Source organism: Ochlerotatus camptorhynchus, unplaced genomic scaffold, assembly GCF_037179485.1.
Source record: "Ochlerotatus camptorhynchus isolate MF236.1 unplaced genomic scaffold, CSIRO-AGI_Acam_v1.1 ptg000314l, whole genome shotgun sequence".
In the NCBI taxonomy this organism is placed as follows: domain Eukaryota; kingdom Metazoa; phylum Arthropoda; class Insecta; order Diptera; family Culicidae; genus Ochlerotatus; species Ochlerotatus camptorhynchus.
In genome coordinates this window covers 3,494,046-3,516,909 of record NW_027040802.1, presented here as the reverse complement: position 1 = coordinate 3,516,909, position 22,864 = coordinate 3,494,046, and the positions used below count along the sequence as shown (strand labels likewise).

The following is a 22,864-nucleotide window of genomic DNA, read 5'->3' as shown; positions in this document are numbered from 1 at the left end:
ACCGCAGGCGAATGGAAAGGTATGGGAAAGTGAGCGACCAACAGCAGAGTTGGATTTAGGACATTCTACAACACTGTTATACAGTCGATTATGAGTGCACTTGTGATAGAGTCACAAGCCCACATTATGGAACCATCGGTTACAATCTCGAGCAAGACTAGCTCTCTTTGCTATTCGCTTAAGAGTGCCACCAATGCACAGTGGTCCAGAATGCAGATTTAGGTGGAATGATGTTTTGAGCCTGAAATTGAAACTTTAGACTAAAAGTCTCTTCTACAAAGTTGTTCCTTATAGTTAGGCCCTTATTTTTATGACAATGAATTCTAGGGTGGTTCCTATTATCATTAAAATCAAAAATCTAACTTTTTTGTTTGAATAAATTAAGGTACACATTCTTAGGCAAAGTTATAGTTGAGCTAATTTCAAGCAACTTTGTCGAAGATAACTTTTTTGTATCTCTTAAATTGGCCGATTTAGAGATATTTTCTTGAATTGAGTTAGGGTGGCTCTTAAAAAAACAGTTTTTTTGCTCTAGTTTTCTTATTTTAAATTTCTCAGCAAAGATGTCCTGAGATAACTTTTAGATCTTAAGAAGGCGCAAATTTTCGCCTCACAAAGTTTATCAATATCTTTCGCCGATCAAGAGTAATTGACGTTTTTATACTAAAAATATGCACTTTTCAAATGTTAATATCTCTGGTTGGGGCAAACAAAAAAAAAATTTTTTACGGCATTTGAAAGGGCGTATGTTATTCTCAATAATATGACAAAATTGGAGGTATGTTATTTTTTAAACTCGTATAAAATCAATTTGAATCTATTCATATTTTTTACTATATTTGGGTATATATTTTTTATTAGAAGAGATACAGGCAGAGAGAGTTTTAAAAGTCTCTAGAAGATTTTTTTTTTTTTTTTTTTTTTGTTCATTAATTTATTTGGTAAGGCTCAACCGAATTAACTTTACAGAGCCGAGGATTCATGGTCACTATACAATACATCTTAAAAATATAGTCAAAAGGTACAACACAATAAACACTTTATCTTCCGCTATCCAAAAAGCCTCCTCCATCAGAACTGGAGCCGCTTCCAGTAGTTTCATTGTATGGCAAATTGTTGAACGCCAACGAGGGTCAGAGCGCGTCCATTGCAGCAATGGACGCAAAACGTGGTCAGCACTCACACACTCATCACAAAACGGTTGCTTTCCAAAGTCGACGACGCATCGACCGAAAGAACTGCTGATGAAGAACAATGAGGAGAACCACACAATGGTTGCTGCCGAGAAAACAGACGATCGCGTAGCACACATCGAGAGTGGTCTGCTTTTGTCGACAGCCGAGTGAACACTTGCTCTCTAGAAGATGACTTTCATGATAAATTTCAAATAAAAAAGTTATTGAGAAAAGATGGATTTCATAGGACTGTTATCTGATCTTTTCTGTCAGTTGTAGGGGAATTGAACTTCTCCTGTAGCTGCACAATCATTTCTTCGTATGCCTCTACTTTGCAATGTCTGCTGTATCTAGGCCAAATATATTTTTTCGCACTGCTTATATAATTTCTAGAGATTTTATTGAACGATAATCCATGCTCCTCATGTTCCTCGATGAAATTGGAGATAAATTTTACTACAACTTGTCTTCACAACTTTCTTTATCAGATTGACTGCTGCTTGTATGAAATCAACCTTAGTTTTATAGTGCTCATAGGTAGAATGAAGTGGTAGGTATATAATGTTGATGGTTTAGGTATAAATAACAGAAGGGCATATAGAATTATGATGCAATACGTTGACTTCCCAAATCGTTGTTGATTCGAAGGAAGATCTCAATTTAAATGTTATTCATACCTAATTCTTTATGGATAATATGAGCTAAGAATTCTAAGTTGCTATAGGAGTATCGGATTTTGCCTCAGTAGTAGACAATATAATCAATTATATTATTTTCTAATGATATAAGCCCTTTTCGTATGGAATTCTCGATTAATCCAAGTGATTAGTTGCTGATTAGACAAAATTGAATCACAAATGGAGCTTCATTGGTTTCTGAGATGATTTTGAACTTCACTGGTTTAGTTTTGTGTAAAAATGGTACGTTAAAAAATCAGTTCAGACATGAACAAGTTTTTGTAAGAAAAACTTTTTTTCCTTAAAAGTGCCCATCTCGCAATGTATGGACGGATGGTAGTTAACATAATTACCTATCTTGAGGCAAAGTTTCATCCAAATCAAAAGATGGCCTTTTTTTTTAAATCGACTTTAAATTTTAAAAATCGACTTTTTTCAGTGTAGGCCTCGAATGAAATTTTTTTTAGTATTTTTTTTTTTCGATAATTTGGTCAATTTCCTAAAAGTCATTCATACAACATATTTTTGTTGGAGTTGTCATTTTTCCATAATTTTTTTTTTTTTGAAAAAAATCGGCAGAAAAAGTTTGGCCCTTCTCAAATGTTAGTCTAGATAAATTTTGGAAAAACTGAGTATGCAAAAGTGCTTATTTAGTCAAAGTCTACACATCTAGAAAATTTTATTTAAATCTGAAAGGGTGCTGCCAGCTTCGATTCGATTTGGCGCGAAATGCCTCTATTGTATCCAGTTGCTTGTTTATTCGAACAGGAAACGAATAAAACACTTTCAATAAAGTTTTTTCTCTGCTGCAAATTAGCGACCACATGTGCACCGGAAAACAATGTGCTCCCGAATAAACTGTCGTAAAATGTTACACCCACATGTCCACCCATGTTTTGATGCAATCACTTACTCACACATGACCGTGTGTATGCTATTATTCTAGCCGTAAACAACACACCGCCAAATCGTCACCCAGTCTCAGAATTTTTAGAAAACACAACTCTGATTCCGACAGCTTCTTAATGGGTGGTCACGATTAGAGTTTATTTTTACTTTCATACAAACCAACCGTACCTACCCATCCCGTGCTACTATTCCCTCCTGTTGAGTAACCAACTGCAGTTCATATGTATTCGGAAAACGATCAAATTCAATTTATATTCTCATCATCACACGCCTTTGGAACTTGCAACGATGAACATATATGTATGATTGCTTCTGATATAGTGCTTCTTTATACGGCATATAAACAGATCTTTGGAATCAACCATATGTACTGTGAGAAATTTACAGAGATTTTCCCTTGATTTAGTTTTAAGCTACATTTCAATACGATTCCGAACTGACATGAGAAAGCCGCCTTTCCCATTATCCAAACAATTTATCGCAGTGCCCGGAAGGCGATGACTTATCTAATTTTCCCGCATCATCGTCACATAATTCGCCGCTCATTTCTGCCAGACGCCAAATCTATACACATTCGAGATCCACTCCCAGTCTGACGACACACCATTAACCCAAATCCGCGCTACTGGCTTGGCCCCGACCGCACGCCAACCAGAACCAGCCAGTCGGCGTTGTCTATATGTACCGACTATAAGTCTATTACCCACCATCATAACCATTAACACACACACCGAGACGTTTTGACTGATTTGCTATTTCTCCGTTTCCGTTTCCAGATTTCCCTCGCGTTTTCCCGGGGCAGCAAAGACGCCTACGGCGGTCGAGGCAAACAAATACTAAACAACACCAAGAAGACACCCGAGGAAGAAGGCACCTACCGACCGTCGGGAAATCCGAAACTTGGAGACTCTTAGATCATTCTATTTCCGCTAGCGCAAGCCCCGCTCGTTCCTGCCGTTTTACGATCTTGGAGGCAACTCTTTCCCTGACCACCGATGATGGTGATGGTGATGAAAGAAATGGATCAATGCTGTCCAAACATTTGCTGAACCACTCCCAAGTTGAGTTATCGTGCGAACAGAAGTAACACACGTCTCAGCAGCGTTCTGAAGGTGTGCTGTGAAAGAAAGGACACGTGTTTAGTAGTAATATAGGAAAAAAAACAAAACAGTGATAAGAAAACAGTTGCTCCTGTAGAAGTAAGGTGCGAAAAGTGACATCAAAATGGGAGCGCCACCTGCCAAGAAGCCGCTGGTCAACAAAAACCTCATCTCGCTCAAAGTTGTCCTGTTTCTGTTCTATGCCGGTAAGTGATGCGAAAGTGTATTTATAGTTGCTGTTTACGTTTGGTCAGCTGAAACTGTGCTAAATGGTGATGATGATTTGTTTGGTGGCTAAACAATAAAATGTAAATTTTCGGAACAGGTTTTCAGGGGTGCGTGGGTCAACATGGGATGACGTAAGCCGTTTCGGTTAGTCAGGGTCGGCGAGGTTATGGTGATGAAGTGTAACCATCCATTGGTGGGGGTTAGGCAGCATCATAGTACTTATTGGTAGTTATGATTTAATATACCGTAGAGTGGGGTTAAATTGATCAAAGCACTTCGACCAACACAATGATAGTGTTGATCAGGCATCAACAGTATCTGATAAATGGTGATAATATCATCTTCTATTTGATAGATTTTCTCTCAGTCTATCATGATAGAACCCCTATCCTAGAGTCGGTGTATAATGAGTCACGCCAAGAGTGAAGCCAAGTCTACCTATTGAACTGTCAAACCGGCTACCTATCGTGCAAAGTAAACAAACATAACGATGCTATGCAAGGTCCACGAAAGGTATTGCAATAAAATATAAAAAAAAATCGAAGAAATGATCATAAACACGCATTAAATGCATTAAATTGTCATGGGGTACGTTTGATAATGATGAGTAATGGAAATTTTTATTATTTTTTGATAAAATAATTTGACATAATCACTGATATAATGATTAACTACAGACGCTATTTTTTGTTCTCGCTAGAAGTCATTTGAAGTTGATGTAGAAGTCCTCTGTTGCCAAGTGAAAAGAAAGGAAATATTTCGAAAACCGTGATGCGAGTTCAACTGTTTTTCTCTTGGCGTGACTCATTATACACCGACTCTACCCTATCCCATCTCTGATGATATTACGATAAAAAAAAGTAAGAGCTTGCATCCAAGACACGACCGCACATTTGACGTAGGATTACGAAAGGTAGTTTTGATGTCACAGCAAAAGTATAGTAAATATTAAATTGATTTCTTAACTCATCATCAGTGAAAAAATCGATAGGTTGAAATTCGGAAGCAATTTGAGAGTTCTGTTTTTGATGTGCTCTGTCGATGTCCATGTAGTACTAGCCAATCCTGGACGATATGTCTTGGATACAAGCACTTACTCTTTAGTTAACTTTTTTATCAGTCATTTTTGGTCCGATGGGTTGGAAGCTTGAAAACAAGTTTAGAACAAGTTTAGAACAAGTTTAGAAAAATTTGTCCTCGATATTCTTGGAGATGATAGTGGTGCGGAAATGAAATATGTATTAAGGAAAACATATCAATCACAGAATCTGAGCCTACCGGACGGTACCTACGTTTATGCTTTTTGATGCAAATTGTAAGTCACTTCTATTAAGAGAATCTGGCAAGATTTTTTAAGACATAATTTTCGCCATGTTTTCTGATGTCAAAATTACGCATTTTTGTGCTTAAAACGCACACAGCTTTTGGTTTATTCAATAGATAATAAAAAAAAATACGAAAATTGACTGGAGGATTTTCTTGCTAAATTTTTTCCAATCGCGATCAATCATATAAATTCGAGATTAATTGCTTTTTCTAGCGTCCTAGAGAAAACCTTGCGAAGTGTTTCTCGTTATTTGAAATGGTCATGAGGTATTCGGTCATCGCGAGAATTTTTATGTACCACTTCAATACTTGACGCATTTGACCACAAACGTTTGATTGCTGGGTACATTATCAAAGAGCTTTGGGGGTGATGTGGCTGGCAGCAAGGCGAGCGAACGTTCAATGAAAATTAACTCTTTAACATCAATAATTTATGGTGGTCCTGGAAAAAACCGTTTTTTCGTTATGGTTGAATCACAGACAAACAGACATAACTTATTGAATATTTCTCAATGTAAGACATCGTCGCTAAAACATTACCGCCATCTGTTGAGTACACTGTGGTGGGCACTACGCTGAACAGATGGCGTAGTGTGTAAACGTCAAACGCAAGGGAATTTACTCAAGGGGTGGAGGTGGCTGTCAAATACGAACAATCGTCGCCTACCTCGCATAACTGGTTCCAAACGTAAACAAGCCATAAGAAACCTACAGCGTTTGTTTACGTTTGGAACCAGTTTCATACAAGAATGATCAGTAGGCTGATTTGACAGCACGAAGAATTTACTAGGTGCACCACAGGTGGTGGTACTAGAGATGCGCGATCCGCTCCCGAGCTGTTCTATAGACCCGATTCTCTAAAGTGAGCTGATGACCCGCGGTTCATTTTTTAGGAACCACAGCTCATCAGCTCACTGATATCACAAGTCTAAACCATTGAAACCAGTCACCGCGTAAACCAAATCGCGCGCGTAATACACCATGTGCCTGCTGATCGTCAGCACCAATGGTAAAAGCAAACTTCCAAGCGGCTGTTTGGAAGAGAGAGAGACATATGCACATGTGCTATACGACCCAGTAAGAATGCCGTCGGACGAACTGGCTGCTGTCGGGCTGGTGAGTTACTCTTCTCTGCTTTTCTTCCTTTGGTTTGTTTTTTTTCCGTCGATCTTGTTTTCCGTGCTGAGCACCAATGCTACCGACGTGCCAAGAAGGCAGCTCCCACACCTGAACCCTACCTATCGACCCATCAACTCATGAACCGGGGACAAACGGCTTCACTTCCCATCCGAAGGAAGGGCTGATCAGAGATGTTATGCCTCAGAACATCCCGGCGGCGCCGACTGGGATTGAACCCAGGCCTGCTGGGGTGAGAGGTAATCACGCTTACCACTACACCACCGGCGCCGTTATCTTCTCTGCTTTTCGCGAGTGGAATTGCTCGAACGGAGCGAAGAAGAGAGTAGCATGCAAAGTACAATGAAATAATGAGAAAATAAGCAATTGGTGAAGGATGAATTTAAGCAATTTGGCTAAACTTTAGTACAAAAATATTAATAATTAAATTTATATACTTACACTGAAAAAAAAACCATTTAAAAAGTTTTAAGGTGATTTTAAAAAAAATATTCCATTTCTTAAATTCTGATTTGTTTTTTAAGAAAAACAATCCATTTAATCACAAGTCGTCCATATATTGCAAGATAGGCAATTTTATAGGAAAATAATTTTTCTAACAATAACTTTTTGATGTCTGGACTCAAAGAACTTAGGGGGTCCCGAAGAAACATGCTCAGCTCTGGTACTATCTTCGGTTCCAAGCTAATTGAAGCACCTTTCAAAACATAAGAAAATCCACGAACCTCTCATTTTATCTGAAAAATTTTCCCAGAGAATCAAAACAAACAGATTGTAGTACTAGAATCTCGACGAAAATGGTGCCCCCGGTTGGTTTGCGTTACACGTTACGGTAAGGGTTGATGGGTTGTATTATACTTGTTATGAAGAGGGTGGGGTCGAAAAATGTCGTTTTCCGCTTTATGTAATTTACGAATGGGCCCTTCGTAGTATCTACCCAAGTAACGTTGCAAGTTTTATTCGGGTTTTATAGCATTCTACAAGTCTAAATCATGGTCCACAGAACCCTAAAAAAACCAAAATTGTTACTTGGGTAGTGTGCAGGTGTGACACAGTTTTTGCTAGGATGTCATTTTTCGTGAGAGAGTGCCCATCTTGCAATGTATGGATGGATTGAAGATAATTCTAGATTGAGCTGGAATAAGGGTCTAACCAACAATCAATACGAAACTAACGATTTTAAATTGGCTCACTACTTGACTAGCCTATTGGTCCCAAGCAAATCGATTAACGTACCCCATTCTAGTCAAAATTCTAGTACTACACAATTTTTGTTTTGATTCGCTATGAAATTTTGACAGATAAAATGAGGGGTTATTGGATTTTCGTATGTTTCGAGGGGTGAATCGACTAGCTTGGGACCGAAGAGAGTACCAGAGCTGAGCCAAAAAGTTGAGCACGTTTCTTCAGGACCTGCTGGTCTTAGAGTTACCTCTATGGTCTAACTGCTTTTGTAATCAACAACTTCTCTTGATGGCTTCTAGGAATTCAGGACCCCCCCCCCACACAATCCAACATCCCCATCGGGTAGGAGAAGGCTTCGATGGTGATGTTGGTTTGCGTAAGCGAGACTTTACTTTCTTGAAATAATCGACAGAAGTCATTGTTTACAAAAGCAGTTATGCACTTATTCCAGTTCAATATAGAATTAAACTGTGTTTTCAAGCACACATTGCTTGATTTTTGTAAATGGAGTTTTCGAAATCGATCATTTTGAAATTTTATAATGGGTTTTTTTAGTGTTGCAATAAAAAAAATATTTGTAATATATTTTAAATAAATAATCGGACAATTTCCTATCATCCACCATTCAGCGAAATTTGTGTAGGTGTTTTAATTTTTGAATAATATGTTTTTGCAAAAAAATCGAAAAATATCTAAAACTACTATCTTAATCTTCAAGAATGATAATCTACACAAATCACGTTCAAGGATGAATTTCAGAAAATTGCTAGAACTAACATATAAAAAAAATTAAAAAAAAAATTCATTGAAACACTGAAAAAAATCCACTGTAAAACACAAATTGATTTTTCTCGAACGCTCAATTTTCAAAAAAAAAATTTGAATTTCTAGATGAACATGTGAAAAAGGCTTATGAACCACATGTAAATAATGACATTAAACGTCGATTTCTTACGGATGAAGACATAGTTAGGCAAACCAACAGCAACATCTGGCTAAGGATGTTTATTCTATCAGATGCACAGTAGCGTTAGCGTTGTTACAGTATACTTCGTAGATTGGATACTAGCGACACTCACGTCTCTTCTGAAATTCTCAGTTAGACTACTTTCAGGAATAATGCTGGGGAGTAAACATTGGTTCCAATCTAAACAAGAGTAACAGAAGCATGACTGTCGCTATTCCCGGCCACGCCCATCTTTACCATAACTAGGGATATGGAAGGAAATGTTGATGTAGTACTTACGTAACGAGAGGCCACCGACTCAGCGACACCCTCATAAGTGCTACGGACTTGGAGAATTGGGTAGGGTATAAGGTCAGGATTCGCTTCTAGCTGGCGATACGACCAAAAGCATATGTTGTTTATTTGTTGTTCATTTAATTTATCGATAGAATATTATCACTTTATTTAATGTTTATGCATTTTAAGGAAGTACTCGGGATTAAACCCATGATTTTCTGCTGTGAAAGCAAAAACGATCCCTCCAGGGTCATCGAGCTCCTTAAACCACACTTCTCCATGGAAAAACACGATTTTTTTTCACGTGGTATGTAATGAACGACCGAGATACGCATTAACTGAAAACCCTGGTCCAAACCCTTCTTGTATTCAATCTCAGTTCCCCGTAGTTCCCATGCATACGAAAAAAAAACAAACGAATCACATGACCATCAACAAGAAGAGCTTCAGAAAGGTCAAAGTTCAAGGGCTACATACTGTGGACGGCACCCAGGTACTCCACAGGCTCCGTTAGGGATTAGGTTTTTATTAGACCCCCTAACCATTCATTCATTGCACGGTAAGCTAAAGGCCGCATGACACCGTGAATTAGGGGTCGCCTGTGTGATGGACTTCTATCACCGAAACAGGCGATCCGTAGTGCTATTCTTAGTAGGTCTTTTACGATCCATGCCGACACTACACAGCTAATTATTCTATCAGATGCACACTGGTTTAAAAGTGAAAATTCGTGTACTTAATTGTTTTCTGTGTACATTTTAGCATTCAGGTGTGTTCAGAAGATTTTCATATTTCTTTATTCCACAACTTTTGAAACATTCACCTTCATTTTTTCTTAAGGTAAAATTGCGTTTCAAAAAGCTAACTTTATTATATTAACAGATAGAAAGTACATGCCTTCTGCAAAATTATAGGGCTTATAATTTCAAGAAACTTTGTTGAAGACATCAAGTTGCCATGACTTCAATCTGTGGAGATATAAGAGAATCTGAGCCAGTTGCACCTTAAAATCAGTATTTAGAGCTTTTCTTCGTTTTAACTACCTTCATTGTATCTCTTTGGTGTATTCTGCAAAGTTTTAGAAAACATTAAGACACACAACTTTTTAAAGACACCAAAGTGCTATATTTTCGTTTGTGAGAGATATAGCGATTTTTAAGCAAAAAGTAGCCCTTATTCAAGGAGTTATAACGGCAATAGTCTAAACCGATATGGGTGTTTTATGAAAAGTTCATACGGTTTTTATTCTTCAAAAATACCATCTGACTATTATCTGCCAGTATTTTCAAGTTTCTCTGTATCCAGAAGCCGCCGTCTTGGATTTCAAAACGGCGTCAGACATCTATTTCTGGTCTCTGTACGTGACTCCGATTCCAAAAATACCCATATTGTGGGGTATTTGACAATACTTCCCAATTACAGTGTAACTGTAGTCAGCCATCTTATTATGCTAACTTTTATTATTATTATGCTAACCCTTATTATTACGGTAGGGGAATTTACGTATTATCGGCAACCTAAGCAGCGACCTTCTTTCTATAGCCTTTTTCTCTAAGGAACGCACACATATGCAGTATTGGTTTGTTTACAATCTTTTGCTGCCAGCTGCTCTAACAATTTCAGTCGAAAGAACTGTCAAAAACTGTTTTGAAACGCTTTTACAAAGCTCCAATCTTCTCTAGTGAGAGCGAGTATTGTCGGCAACCAGTTTTTCTTCGGCAACCGTTCCATTTGAACTGCATGTAAATCTGCTGTTCTATTATCGGCAACTCGAAATCAGCTACAATTTGTAGTGCGTGTGTTGCATTTCAAGAAAACCTTGCTAGATTGCTTTTTCTCAGTGGTAAAAATATAGTCAAATTGAAGCTGAAAGCATAAAGAATCGTTTGCATGCATTCAGCGAAGTGTTTTCGTAAGAAAATCCAGTGAAAATAGTGTTTCAATTTGTGTTGCCGAAAATAGTCTGTCATGCCGAAGCCGTCATTTCCCCTAGTTATTTTATTTAGTATGCTTATTCATATTACACATGGATCTCGATTTTGGAAACACAGCTGTTTCATCTATGTTGCCAAAATCGAAACCTACACAAATCGATTTTTTTCCACTTGTGCTTAAATTACGTAACCTAATTTAAAGAACTTCCTAGCGTGTAGATTCATCACATTTAGCATAATCTAAAATAAAATGTGATTTTTGAACAATTTTAGAAAATTTAAATTTTTATTTATTTAAATTATTGTGTTTGTTATGTCTATTCTTATTATTGTTATTGCTTTTTTATTATAACAGTATAATTTTTCTTTTTCTCATTATTGTTATGCTTATTTTTATATTAATTATGCTAATTCTTATAATAATTGGGTTGAATACCCTAGTGTACCTCATAGTAAGCGTAAACCACACTTAACCTCTTAACTACTTAACAAATAGTAGAATGTTTCAGTCAACTTCTAAATAGATTTACCAACCGCACCGGTTGATTACCAAAAAGAGTAACAAATTGTTGTGATAATGATAGAATCCTTACACCACTATTTGACGCCCATTCCGTCATACGGTTTCAATTCCGACAGAACACATTGAAATGCCATTTAAATCCATTCGGCACACGAGTGCAGGCTGGAAAAATGGTGTCGCTCGGCGCACTTGATTTGTTTTTTAGAAGAATGAATTTAAACATTCATTTGATGCGTTCTCATAATTATAAATTGTTTTGTAGCTTTTGAAGTAAACTGTCATACCAAGGGCTCGATTGATTCGGCGAATTTATTGATTTATTTGATGTTTCCGCTCGATATGACGGAAATGGGCGTTTATGCCGTAGATGTTCCCTACCCTATCCTAATTTAATAAAAACTCTACACCCCGATGCGAGCACGATGCCAGGAACAAAATTTTGCCCGCATCGGCTTCACGTCGGAGTGTCATTCTGATAGGAATATGCTCAAAAGCGAAAATCGACACCCCGATGAGAGCCCGATGCGCCATGCAAAATTTTGTTGCACATCGGAGTCACATCAGTGCTACAAACCGAGTGATAGCTCGCTCTTGAGGTCTACAATTCCGATGTTGCAAATTAGCACGATACAAAGGGTCAAATCGGACTGTTTTATCGGTTCACACGTCGGAGCGGTTTTATCAGACCGATAGTTCGATGCATCGGCTTCTCATCGGAGTCACATCGGACTGACAATTCGTACTGGGGATGTTAATTTTCTACTTGTACACGCAGGCAAAAGAACGTAAGAATTTTATGAGAAACACTTATGAATTTTAGCCATAAGGAATGAGTATGAATTTCATTGATTTGCCTTATGAAAAATAATGCTGACAAAAGAAATAATAAATCGGAGCAGACTGGAAATACACGTTGAGGTTAGGGGACCCGTGTGTTTACCACTCGTCTTTCAACGCTTAGGAAAATGAAATGGTTAAAGGCGTATACGAGCTACCTCATGTTACCGGAAAATCATTCATAAGTCACGCTTATGAAATTCATGTGTGTTGTTCATAAGTCGAACCTTATGAAATTCTTAGGTCTATTTGCCTCAGTGTATTATCCAATTTATTCATGTACCCGGCTCTTATTGCTGATGTTATTCCTCCATCATATGTGCTCTCACCTCTCCTCACATCATTCTCTGGGGGAGCGGAAGATCCGCACAAAAGCAAATAACCGAAAAGCGAAATGCAGCTCTTCAGCTTATCAGCTCAGCTCCGGATCCGAATCATCTACTCGACACTGCGAGCTGTTTAGGTTGACAACTCTCGGACCCGTCCAGCTCTCGAACCCGTCCAGCTTTTCGGATCTTTTTTTCTCTCTCAATTCTTCACGATTCAGCTCCGGATCCAGATCTGAGCTGATGATCTGGCGCTGAAGCCGAGAATAGTGAGAGAAATTCTGCTGGAGAATTAACATCACAAATAAAATCTGTTCTGTATGTAGACTGGATTACATAGCTTGAGAAAAGGCGAAACATCCTGTGCCACGATGTGAACCATATCATCGCGTGTGACATAGGTGTAGCTCTTGCATACATTTTTTGTTTTTACTGATATGTTGTTAGCACATTTTGCGCGCATTTTGGTTTACGCGATGGTTAATCAGTTGTTGCGTTAGTGGCGTTTTACATTGAAAAGTAGAGCCATATTGTAAGGTACGGAATTATTAGGTAAGACTACTTTTACAGTAATATGCGTTTTAAACACTGAAACCACTAATTAATTTTCCGATTTTGAATTTGTGTCATGATTTCTATAATTTCAATGTGAGTTGAAGAGCTGTTCAAAAGATTCGACTCCCTTTATTGAGCTGAATGGGTTTAATCCACTCAGCCAGATAAGCTGTTTTGCCCATCTTTAGGTGGTACTACCAACTACGATACTTTTAAATTGTCCTTTAAATGCTTGTTCGATGAACAACTTGTGAGTTATATGTCTGGTTGTCTGTGGTTGAATAATGCTGAGCTATTAGGGTGTTCAACACGGATGAGGCTGACGAGCTGTTCGTTGTTTCGAACGAGGGTGACGCGCTCGGCATTGATGGCCCACAGCGGCTCACGACGAGCAACTGAATCCGATCAGTGGTTGAGGGCAGCCTTGATAGCTAGCTGCTTGCGTTTTCGTTGTGTACTGGAGAACACCACCACTTACCACACGCGGTAATTGAATGAACAGCGTTCGTTGAGACCGGATGGAATTCAATTTTGAAATGTGTTAGGGAAAGCGCTTTTCGCTGGCAATCGGTGAACATTTTAAAGGGTTATACGGTCAAAATTTGGTCAATATCAACTTGACGTATTTCTTTCAATTTTGCATTTAAAAAACCTGAACACCCCTCATTTTGAAGGTGTGTGTGTGTAGAATGTTGCTCCTATTTTGATTTTGGAATTCACTCTTCAGTTGTCAAAATGCCGTCCAAGCAAGAAGAGCAGCGTATCAAAATTTTGCTCGCGCATCGCGAAAATCCGAGCTACTCGCACGCAAAGTTGGCAAAATCGCTAAAAGTTGCCAAATCAACCGTTACAAATGTAATTAAAGTGTTTGGGGAACGTTTGTCGACAGCCAGGAAGTCTGGATCGGGGGGAAATCGAAAACCGGAAGCCGCTGAGACGACAAAGAGAGTTGCCGGTAGTTTCAAGCGAAACCCTAACCTCTCTCTCCGAGATGCCGCAAATAAGCTGGGTGTATCGTCTACAACCGTGCATCGAGCCAAAAAACGAGACGGACTATCGACTTACAAGAAGGTAGTGACTCCAAATCGCGATGATAAACAAAATACGACGGCCAAAGCGCGATCCCGGAGGCTGTACACGACGATGCTGACGAAGTTTGACTGCGTGGTAATGGACGACGAAACCTACGTCAAAGCCGACTACAAGCAGCTTCCGGGACAGGAGTTTTATACGGCAAAAGGAAGGGGAAAGGTAGCAGATGTTTTCAAGCACATGAAACTGTCAAAGTTCGCAAAGAAATATCTGGTTTGGCAAGCCATCTGTACCTGTGGCTTGAAAAGCAGCATTTTCATAGCTTCCGGGACTGTCAACCAAGAAATTTACCTGAAAGAGTGTTTGAATAAACGTCTGCTGCCTTTCCTGAAGAAACACGGTTGTTCCGTACTGTTTTGGCCGGATTTGGCATCTTGCCATTACGGTAAAAAGGCCATGGAGTAGTACGCCGCCAACAACGTGCAGGTGGTTCCCAAGGACAAGAACCCTCCCAACACGCCAGAGCTCCGCCCAATTGAGAAATACTGGGCTATTGTCAAGCGGAACCTAAAGAAGACCAAAAAAACTGCTAAGGGCGAGCAGCAGTTCAAGGCAAACTGGCTTTCTGCGGCGAAGAAGGTGGACAAGGTGGCTGTACAAAATCTGATGGCAGGGGTCAAGCGTAAGGCCCGGCAATTCGGATTTGGAAAAGCGGAAGCCTAACTGAATATTTTTCCTGAATTTTATACTAATTGAACTTGAAAAAGAAATTTAATTTGATTTTTTAAATAAACGATTTCACCGATTTACACGCGTTTTCCCTTGACCAAATTTTGACCGTATCACCCTTTATGATCATAGCAAAACTTGTACATTAGTGCAATTTTCAACAGTGACATTTAATAAAAAAAAGATAATTCCTTAATTTTAACAGAATCGTAGAAAAAAATCTTTTCGATTTGAGTATTCAGAATTAAAATACATCATCTCTGGATCAAAATCAAACCACTTTCATGCCGCGACCGACTTTGGATTCTGAAATTGCACTGCCAATGTTGCGTTAAAAATATATGGTATGTTAGATTTTAACATATGAGAACTGACGTCCGATTGATGATCTTGACAAATGTCCAAAAAATACGCTTTATCAAACGTTGAGTGGTCCTTAAGGTCCTTAAGGTTGATTAATGCTGAGCTATTAAGACGTTTAACACATATGAGGCTGGCGAACTGTATGTTGTTTGGAACAAGGGTGACGCGCTTGGCATAGATGGCCCACAGCGACTCACGAAGATAGATCCCGATCAGTAGCGGTGCGGCTTCTTCTTCCTTCTTCGGTGAAAGGACGCTCAGGTGGGCTGCAGCTCGCTGTTTGTGGGCAACTTTTCGATGTGTACAATGTTCAACGCCATGCGCCGAAAACACTGCTGCTGCTGCTGATGCTGACGACCGACCGGACACCACCATACACGGTGATTGAATAAGCACCGTTCAGGGAGACATGATCAAATTCGATTTTGAAATCTTTGTTAGGGAATGCGCTGTTTACAGGCAATCGGAGATAATTTTAATCACTATTGCAATAGTTGGACACTTGTGTAATTTTCAGTAGTGACCTACTGAAAATTAATAAAGTGTGCAATTTAGCAGATTCGTAGCAAAATTTGTAATCGATTGGCTTGTTTAAAATTAAAACTCATCCGCTATTGAAAGAGTTATATGTTGTCAAAACCTGACCACTTTTCGTAATGCGGTCAATTTGTTTTTTTTTTTTTTTAAATTGCTCCCCCAATCGAATGGGATAGAAGAGATAGATCTATCACATGATAGAGATGGTGATCAATGATAGTTCGAAATTATACATATTATAATGAACAGCGGACAATCAATCAATCAATGTTTATATTTCGGAACTGGGACGAAGTGTAGATGCTGGAAATTGATGTCTGTCCTTAAAGTATGGGTATTTTCAGAACGAGGATGACGTTTAAATACCAGAAATCAATGTTCGCCACCATTTTAAAATTCAAGATGGTGGCTTCCAGTTATACAGGGTGTTCGGTTCTTAAGTGCAAATATTGTAAAGGGTGATAGAAGATCATATTTTATGAAAAAAAAAATGTTCTACGCATATGATCAAATCTCAAAGATTACTGAGTTATTGAACTTTTTCTGTTTTGGTCTATGTTTTGGCTCTAACTCTTATATGAACTACTTAGCACAAAAGTATCGCCTCCATTGGACAGAGTAGAAAATTTCCCACTTTAAAGTGTCCGCTTTACTTCAAGTAAGTTGCATTTAGTTACAGTTAAGAGATACACATGTGTGATTTGTGTGTTTTGCCTTATTGTTTCAAAAGATACGTAATAAAGAGTATTGTTTTGACTAATCAAAGGATGCTTCTCAAAGTGTTCTACACGGTATGAAAAAAGTACCCAAAAGTAAGTTCTTTTCACTCATCTCGGCACTTTAGTGCAGGAACCCAAAAGTAGGTAAAGCGGGTCAAAGTAGTTTTCATTTACTTGTGTGAAATTCGTATGGAACCCCAGCTTTCTACCCAAAAGTAAGTTAGTTGTACTTAAAAATATCATTATACTCAACGTTGGGTGGTTTTGCTCCTCCATTTTTGACAATAGTAGAAGGAGAAAAGGAGACAAATTAGTCAAAAGTAGGTAAAAGCGAACTTTCCGTTGAGTCCTTTTTTCTTATCGTGTACAACTCTTTCTTTGACACCAACTTTCTATCTCGTTTAATTTTTCGGCGATCAAGTGTTCTGTGCGCGTCAACAGTAATTAATACACGGTGGTGTTGAATTCGTGTTCTATACAACCGTTAATTAACGACTCAACATGATGTGTTTAGAGCAAAATTACAACAAATCTAACCGAGATAGAAAATTGCTGTCAAAGAGAGTATTGTAGAGCACTATGAGAGGCATATTTCAGTTAGACAAAACAATACACTAGCGGCGCCGGTTGTGTAGTGGTAAGCGTGATTATCTCTCACCTCAGCAGGCCTGGGTTCAATCCCAGTTGGCGCCGCCGGGATGTTCTGAGGCATAACATGTCTAATCCCGGCAAGTAAAGCCGTTGGTCCCCGGTTCATGAGTTGATGGGTCTATAGGTAGGGTCCAGGTGTGGGAGCTGCCTCCCATGGCACCGGTAGCATTGGTGCTCAGCACAGCACGGAATACAAGAACGACGGAAAACAAAGCAAAGAAAAAAAATCACTTTAATGGGTATCTTTTGAAATAACAAAGAACAACACGTAGAAAAACACAAATTTTAAACATGTTTATCTCTTAAATATTTGTTACTAAATTACTACAGCTTACTTGAAGTATAAAGAACATTTTTAGACAGGAAATTCATAAGCTATTGAATAGAGGCAATATTGTTGTGCTAGGGAGCATATTTTTTTACCAATACATAGACCAAAACAGAAAAAAGTTCAATAGCTCAGTAATTTTTGAGATTTGATAATATGCGTAGAACATTTTTTCCATCCAATATGATCTTCTCCCGAGCAGGAGAAAATAACTTATTAATATCAAATGCAGGTTGCATAGATAACATATCAAGAAGACTAGCACCTCTTCCATTTTCTCATCGAACAATTTTGATAACAAAGACAGGGCTGGCAAATGTCATTTTCAATGAAAGATCTCACGCGATATTTATAGAGATACTTCTGTCACTATCATCGGTTGAGAAAACGACGACAGAGATTTTCTTCAAAATCTCACCGATTTTTTTGTCATGACAGAACGTGACAGTGCTGTGATCATCGTGATAACTAGCTCATGTATTGCTATTAAAGTTACTTTTACCAAGGAAATTTCAAAAATATATTCACTCTACCGATGACATATGGTTACTTGTATAAATTCATCTAAATCAGCTAGAAATGTTGATGTAAAAACTGCATAAGAATTATTCTCATGAGTGATCATTGGAAAATGACAAGAAAGCTTATGATCGGTCGTTTCGTCTCGTTGTAGTGAGAAGACCTGTTTTCTCATTGTCACATGACGGCCGTGATATTTACCAGCTCTGAGCAAAGATTACAACCTCAGAAAAAAAAAGGTTTGTGTATTTGCTAATTTTTCTATACAGTACTTCCATATTCGCTCGAGCGCAGCGCTACTGTATCCGCCGCTTGGATTCTGGAAGAGTTGCCAGTCTTCTTGATTTGATGGCTTCGATAACTGGCAACCTAAATGTGGCATTGATCAGCCTAACATAAGAGGTAAAATAACAAAAATAAATGTTCTACGAATAACGAACTAATAAATAATTTAGATATTATACTAACTGACGGATACCCGAACAGGAACCGATAGCTAATCAATAACAAATGAATATCTTAATGTGGTATGATACCAGATTTCGGTATGCTTGTGGTAAAAAATCTTGTTTCGATATTATTCAGTTATCGAAATATATTGTTAAATATCAAATGAATACCAAAATAACAAATTGTGATCTTTCACTTTTAAGACAATAACACATAAAAGAGTTATTGAATTGGTATAAGAAGACCTTCAAAATAACAAACTATGGTATTCTAGCATTTAAAAAAGCGTATGTTATCCGTCTGTTATTGTAATAACTAAATTATTTACTAGTTCGTTATTCGTAGAACATTTTTGAGGTATGATTCTTGGTATTTTACCTCTTATGTCAGCCTCACTAATACCATATTTAGGTTGCCAGTTATACTATTTTCATACCTGAATTTGGTATTAATAAGTTATTTTTTCCTGCTCGGGTAACAAACGATTTTTCTGACGTCAGAATATCATAATTTGTTATTTAAAAGGTCTTCTAATACCAATCCAATAACTCTTTAAGGTGATATTTATTTGATATTTTACCAAAGGGTAGGTCACTCCGCACACCAATATAGTATGCTGCAAGTGCACCGCAGATGTGCCAATTCTTCAACACACATATTTACATGACTGACAAATCTCAGGTAATCATGACATGATCTTCGAAAACAACTCGAATGAGAGGGGGCGACCCCGGCGTAGTGGTTAGCATTCATACCTCTCACGCCAAAGTCACGAGTTCAAATCTCACCGCGGACAAGTCACGAATGACCCAAGAGCGTTAAAGTGACTATAATTAAAAAAAAAAATCGAATGAGAAAAAGAAGATCTGTCATGATTACCTGAGTTTTGTCAACAATTCGTAAATATTTACTCTGTGTGCAGCGAAGAATTGGGCCGGCAGTGCTGGTCATAGAGCGAGCTGCGATTTTTTGTAAAATACGAATATTATGGTATATTTGGCAACCCGGTATTTCTGAAAGTTTGAATGTTTTGGTGTGCAATAACATCGGTCTAGCGACAACCAAGGAGGAATGCTGGTGAAATGGATCGTGAGTAGGACACAACAAATAAAATAAAACTACAAGGGACAGCCCTATGGGGTTGTTCGCAATGGTGACGTAGGACTACGTGGTCTTATATAATAAATCTTATTTTTTAACCGCAGCAGGAGCTTGTGTTTTGTGAAGGAATAGGAATTTGAGTGGGGTTCTCTCTGTTTACACTCTTTAGTATTACGCACTTGATATAGATGGCCCACAGCGACATGCTTGGTATACACAGTTGCACACACAAACTGCTCATTTGTTAATAACTTTTTACTCAGTTGTTGAAATTTGTTTTTCTTTAAAGTAATTGATAGATTAAGATCATAGCTTACTTTATATGTGCAAAAAGAAGATAAATCTAAACATTTGAATCAAAACCAATTAATTTTTATTTTTAAAGTCCGAGATGTGCAGCGAGCATTTCTCACTTCATTTTCACAACGCAAAAACAAATACAGTTTATGACTTGAATTAAAATCTACTTTGTTTTATGTATCTATTTAAAGCTAAACTCAATTATATCTACTGCTTCAAAAAGAACTTTGTTTCGTCAACTCTGTGTAAAGTTATTAACAAATGAGCAGTTGGTGTGTACAACTGTGTATGCCAAGCATGCACAGCGACTCACGAAGAGCTACTGACTCCGATCAATAGCTGTGCGGTTTCTTCCTCATTCTATGGATGGTAATGTGGGCTGCAGCTCGCAGCTTGCAAGTAGCCTTTCGTTGTGTACTTGAGAACACCACCACTCATCACGCGGTGATTGAATAAACACCGTTTGATGAGACCGGATAGAATTCAACTTTGAAATTTGGGTTAGGGAAATCGCTTTTCGCAGGCAATCAGTGATAATTTTAACTATCAAAGCAACAGTTGCAAATTCGTGTAATTTTCAATAGTGGGATTTATATATCTGATCGAATGGTGATAAAATTATTGAAATTAGTCCAGGGGCAGCTGAGTTATTAGCGTTCAAAATCTTTCATTTTTTGTTACATGTTCCATTTTCAGTTTTCACAAAGTGTACCCCCATATAGAAATCATAGACGTAGTCCTACGTCAAAAAAAGCCGGAGAGCAACAGGAAGTGTTCCCGCATTGAAAACCGTTGGATACGATAATTGAACTAAAATGTCGAATATCGTGCTCGATAAGGATTCCTTCTACCGACGAACAAAACGCCTCTACGAAAACTGGAAGAAACCAGAGTTTTCCCATGATGATTCGCTGCAGAAGGTGGATTGCATTCTGACGGCGTACGGCGTAGACGAGAAAACCATCTAAAGCAAATCCACCTCGCTGCAGACCTGACTGCTGGGATACGAGCTGACCGATACGATTACGGTTCTGTGCGAAAAGTCCATCTTTTTCCTGACCAGAAGATCGACTTCTTGAAGCAGATCGAGAAGGACGGTGAGGAGGGCATTCCGTCGGTGAAGCTGTGACAAAGACAAGACCAATTTTGAAAAGCTGCTGGAGGCGATCAAGGGATCCAAGGAGGGTAAAACGTTGGGAGTCTTCTCCAATGACAACTTTCCGGGTGAATTATGTGAATCTTGGCGTGCCTTCGTCAATGACAATAGCTTCGACACGCATCATGTGCTCCAAGGGGGTCTTCGAGGTTATCACTATCAAGAAGACCTGCCTGGTGACGGTAGACGTACCTAAAGGATCACATCATGGAGATTATCGATGCTGAAAAGAAAGTAAAACATACCAAACTGTCGGAGGGTGTCGAGCAGGCTCTGAAATTCAGTGCATTCAGTGACAATAACTATCTGCACTTCGGATCGATCATCTGTGCTCTGGGTGCGCGTTATAAGTCTTACTGCTCCAATGTCGTCCGAACGTTGCTGGTCAATCCGACGGAAACGATTCAGAAGCACTACACCTTACTGATCAATCTGAAAGAGGAAAGGTGATGATTCCGGGCAAGACACTCTAGGAGGTTTTCGACGGCGGAATGGATTATGCCAAGAAGAAGGATCCCAAGCTAAGACGTTCGGTTTTGCCATGGGGTTGGAGTTCCGGGAGAATTCGCTCGTAGTACCTCAACCATTGAAATTCGGTTTAAAAATTCTAAGATAATTAGGTTGAGTGGAAGCAATAAAAATTCCGTGTGATTGTACTGTGAAAAGTAGTTCGGTATTGTTCAAGTGAGTTTGGTTTGGTAGATGACCAATTGACCGATTGCTGGTGATTTGCTGCCGAAAAGTAGGGTCCTTACAAGGCCACATCCGGCCCCTCCCGAGCCGTTGCCTCAACAGCACGTAATGTTGTGAACAACTTCAATGACAGCTGTCCAGCAGTGCTCCCATTTTATTTGATGAACAATCCAACGCCTACGAGATTGTGCCCAAGCTGTGCCGAATCTACTTTCGGCACACTGTGCTGAGTGACTTACTCCTTGTTTTTTACAAAAAAATCTCGGTAACTGAATAATAGTTTTATACCAAAATAAGATATTCATATGTTATCAGTTAGTTATCGGTTCCTGGTCGGGCTAAAAACCCCTTAAAATATGTGCACTAAGGAACCGAACACCCTGCATACAAACTAGGGAACATTGTCGAACACCCTTCAATGTGGGTATTGATCATATGCGGATGTCCGACACCATTTTGCAATGCAAGATAGCGGCTGCTGGTTAAATCAAAAATGGGAAACATTGTCAACTACCCTTCGCCACCCTATTTTTGGGATCGTGGTGGCGTGTACAGCTCTGAAATCGATGACCGATGACATTTTGAAATCCAAGATGGTGGCTTCCGGTTGCATAAAAACTGGGAAACGTTGTCGAATTCCGGTCAATATTGATAGTTTTGGAATTGTGGTCACGCCATTTTGAAATTCAAGATGGTGGATTCCGGTCTCATAAAAACTGGGAAATATTGTCAAATACCCTTCAATATGCGTATTTTTGGAACCGTGGTGCCGTCTTGAAACCGGAAATCGAGGTCCGACGCCATTTAGCAATCCAATATGGCGGCTTCTGGTTGTATCAAAACTGGGAAACATTGCCAAATACCCTTCAATATGGGTATTTTTGAAATCGTGGTGACGTCTATGCCTCGTACTACTAGTTCGAAATCGCGAAATTACGGTCTCTAGACGTCACCACACTTCCAAAAATACCCATATGGAAGGGTATTTGACAATGTTTCCCATAAAGCCGTTGGTCCCCGATTCATGAGTTGATGGGTCGATAGGTAGGGTCCAGGTGTGGGAGTTGCCTCCCTGGCGTCGGTAGCATTGGTGCTCAGCACGGAAAACAAGATCGACGGAAATCAAACCAA

The 22,864-nt window shown here is 38.9% G+C and overlaps 1 protein-coding gene across 3 annotated transcripts in view; it reads left to right on the top strand.

Annotated features, from left to right (window-relative positions):
• LOC135707574 (uncharacterized) overlaps window positions 1-22,864 on the top strand; it is a 220,157-nt gene that overhangs the window by 192,147 nt on the left and 5,146 nt on the right. For all 3 annotated transcript variants that reach the window (XM_065229445.1, XM_065229446.1, XM_065229447.1), the window contains exon 4: window positions 3,538-4,067. In XM_065229445.1, coding sequence (XP_065085517.1) covers window positions 3,986-4,067 — 82 coding nt within the window. In that variant the 5' untranslated portion in view covers window positions 3,538-3,985. The remainder of the gene's footprint in view (window positions 1-3,537; window positions 4,068-22,864) is intronic.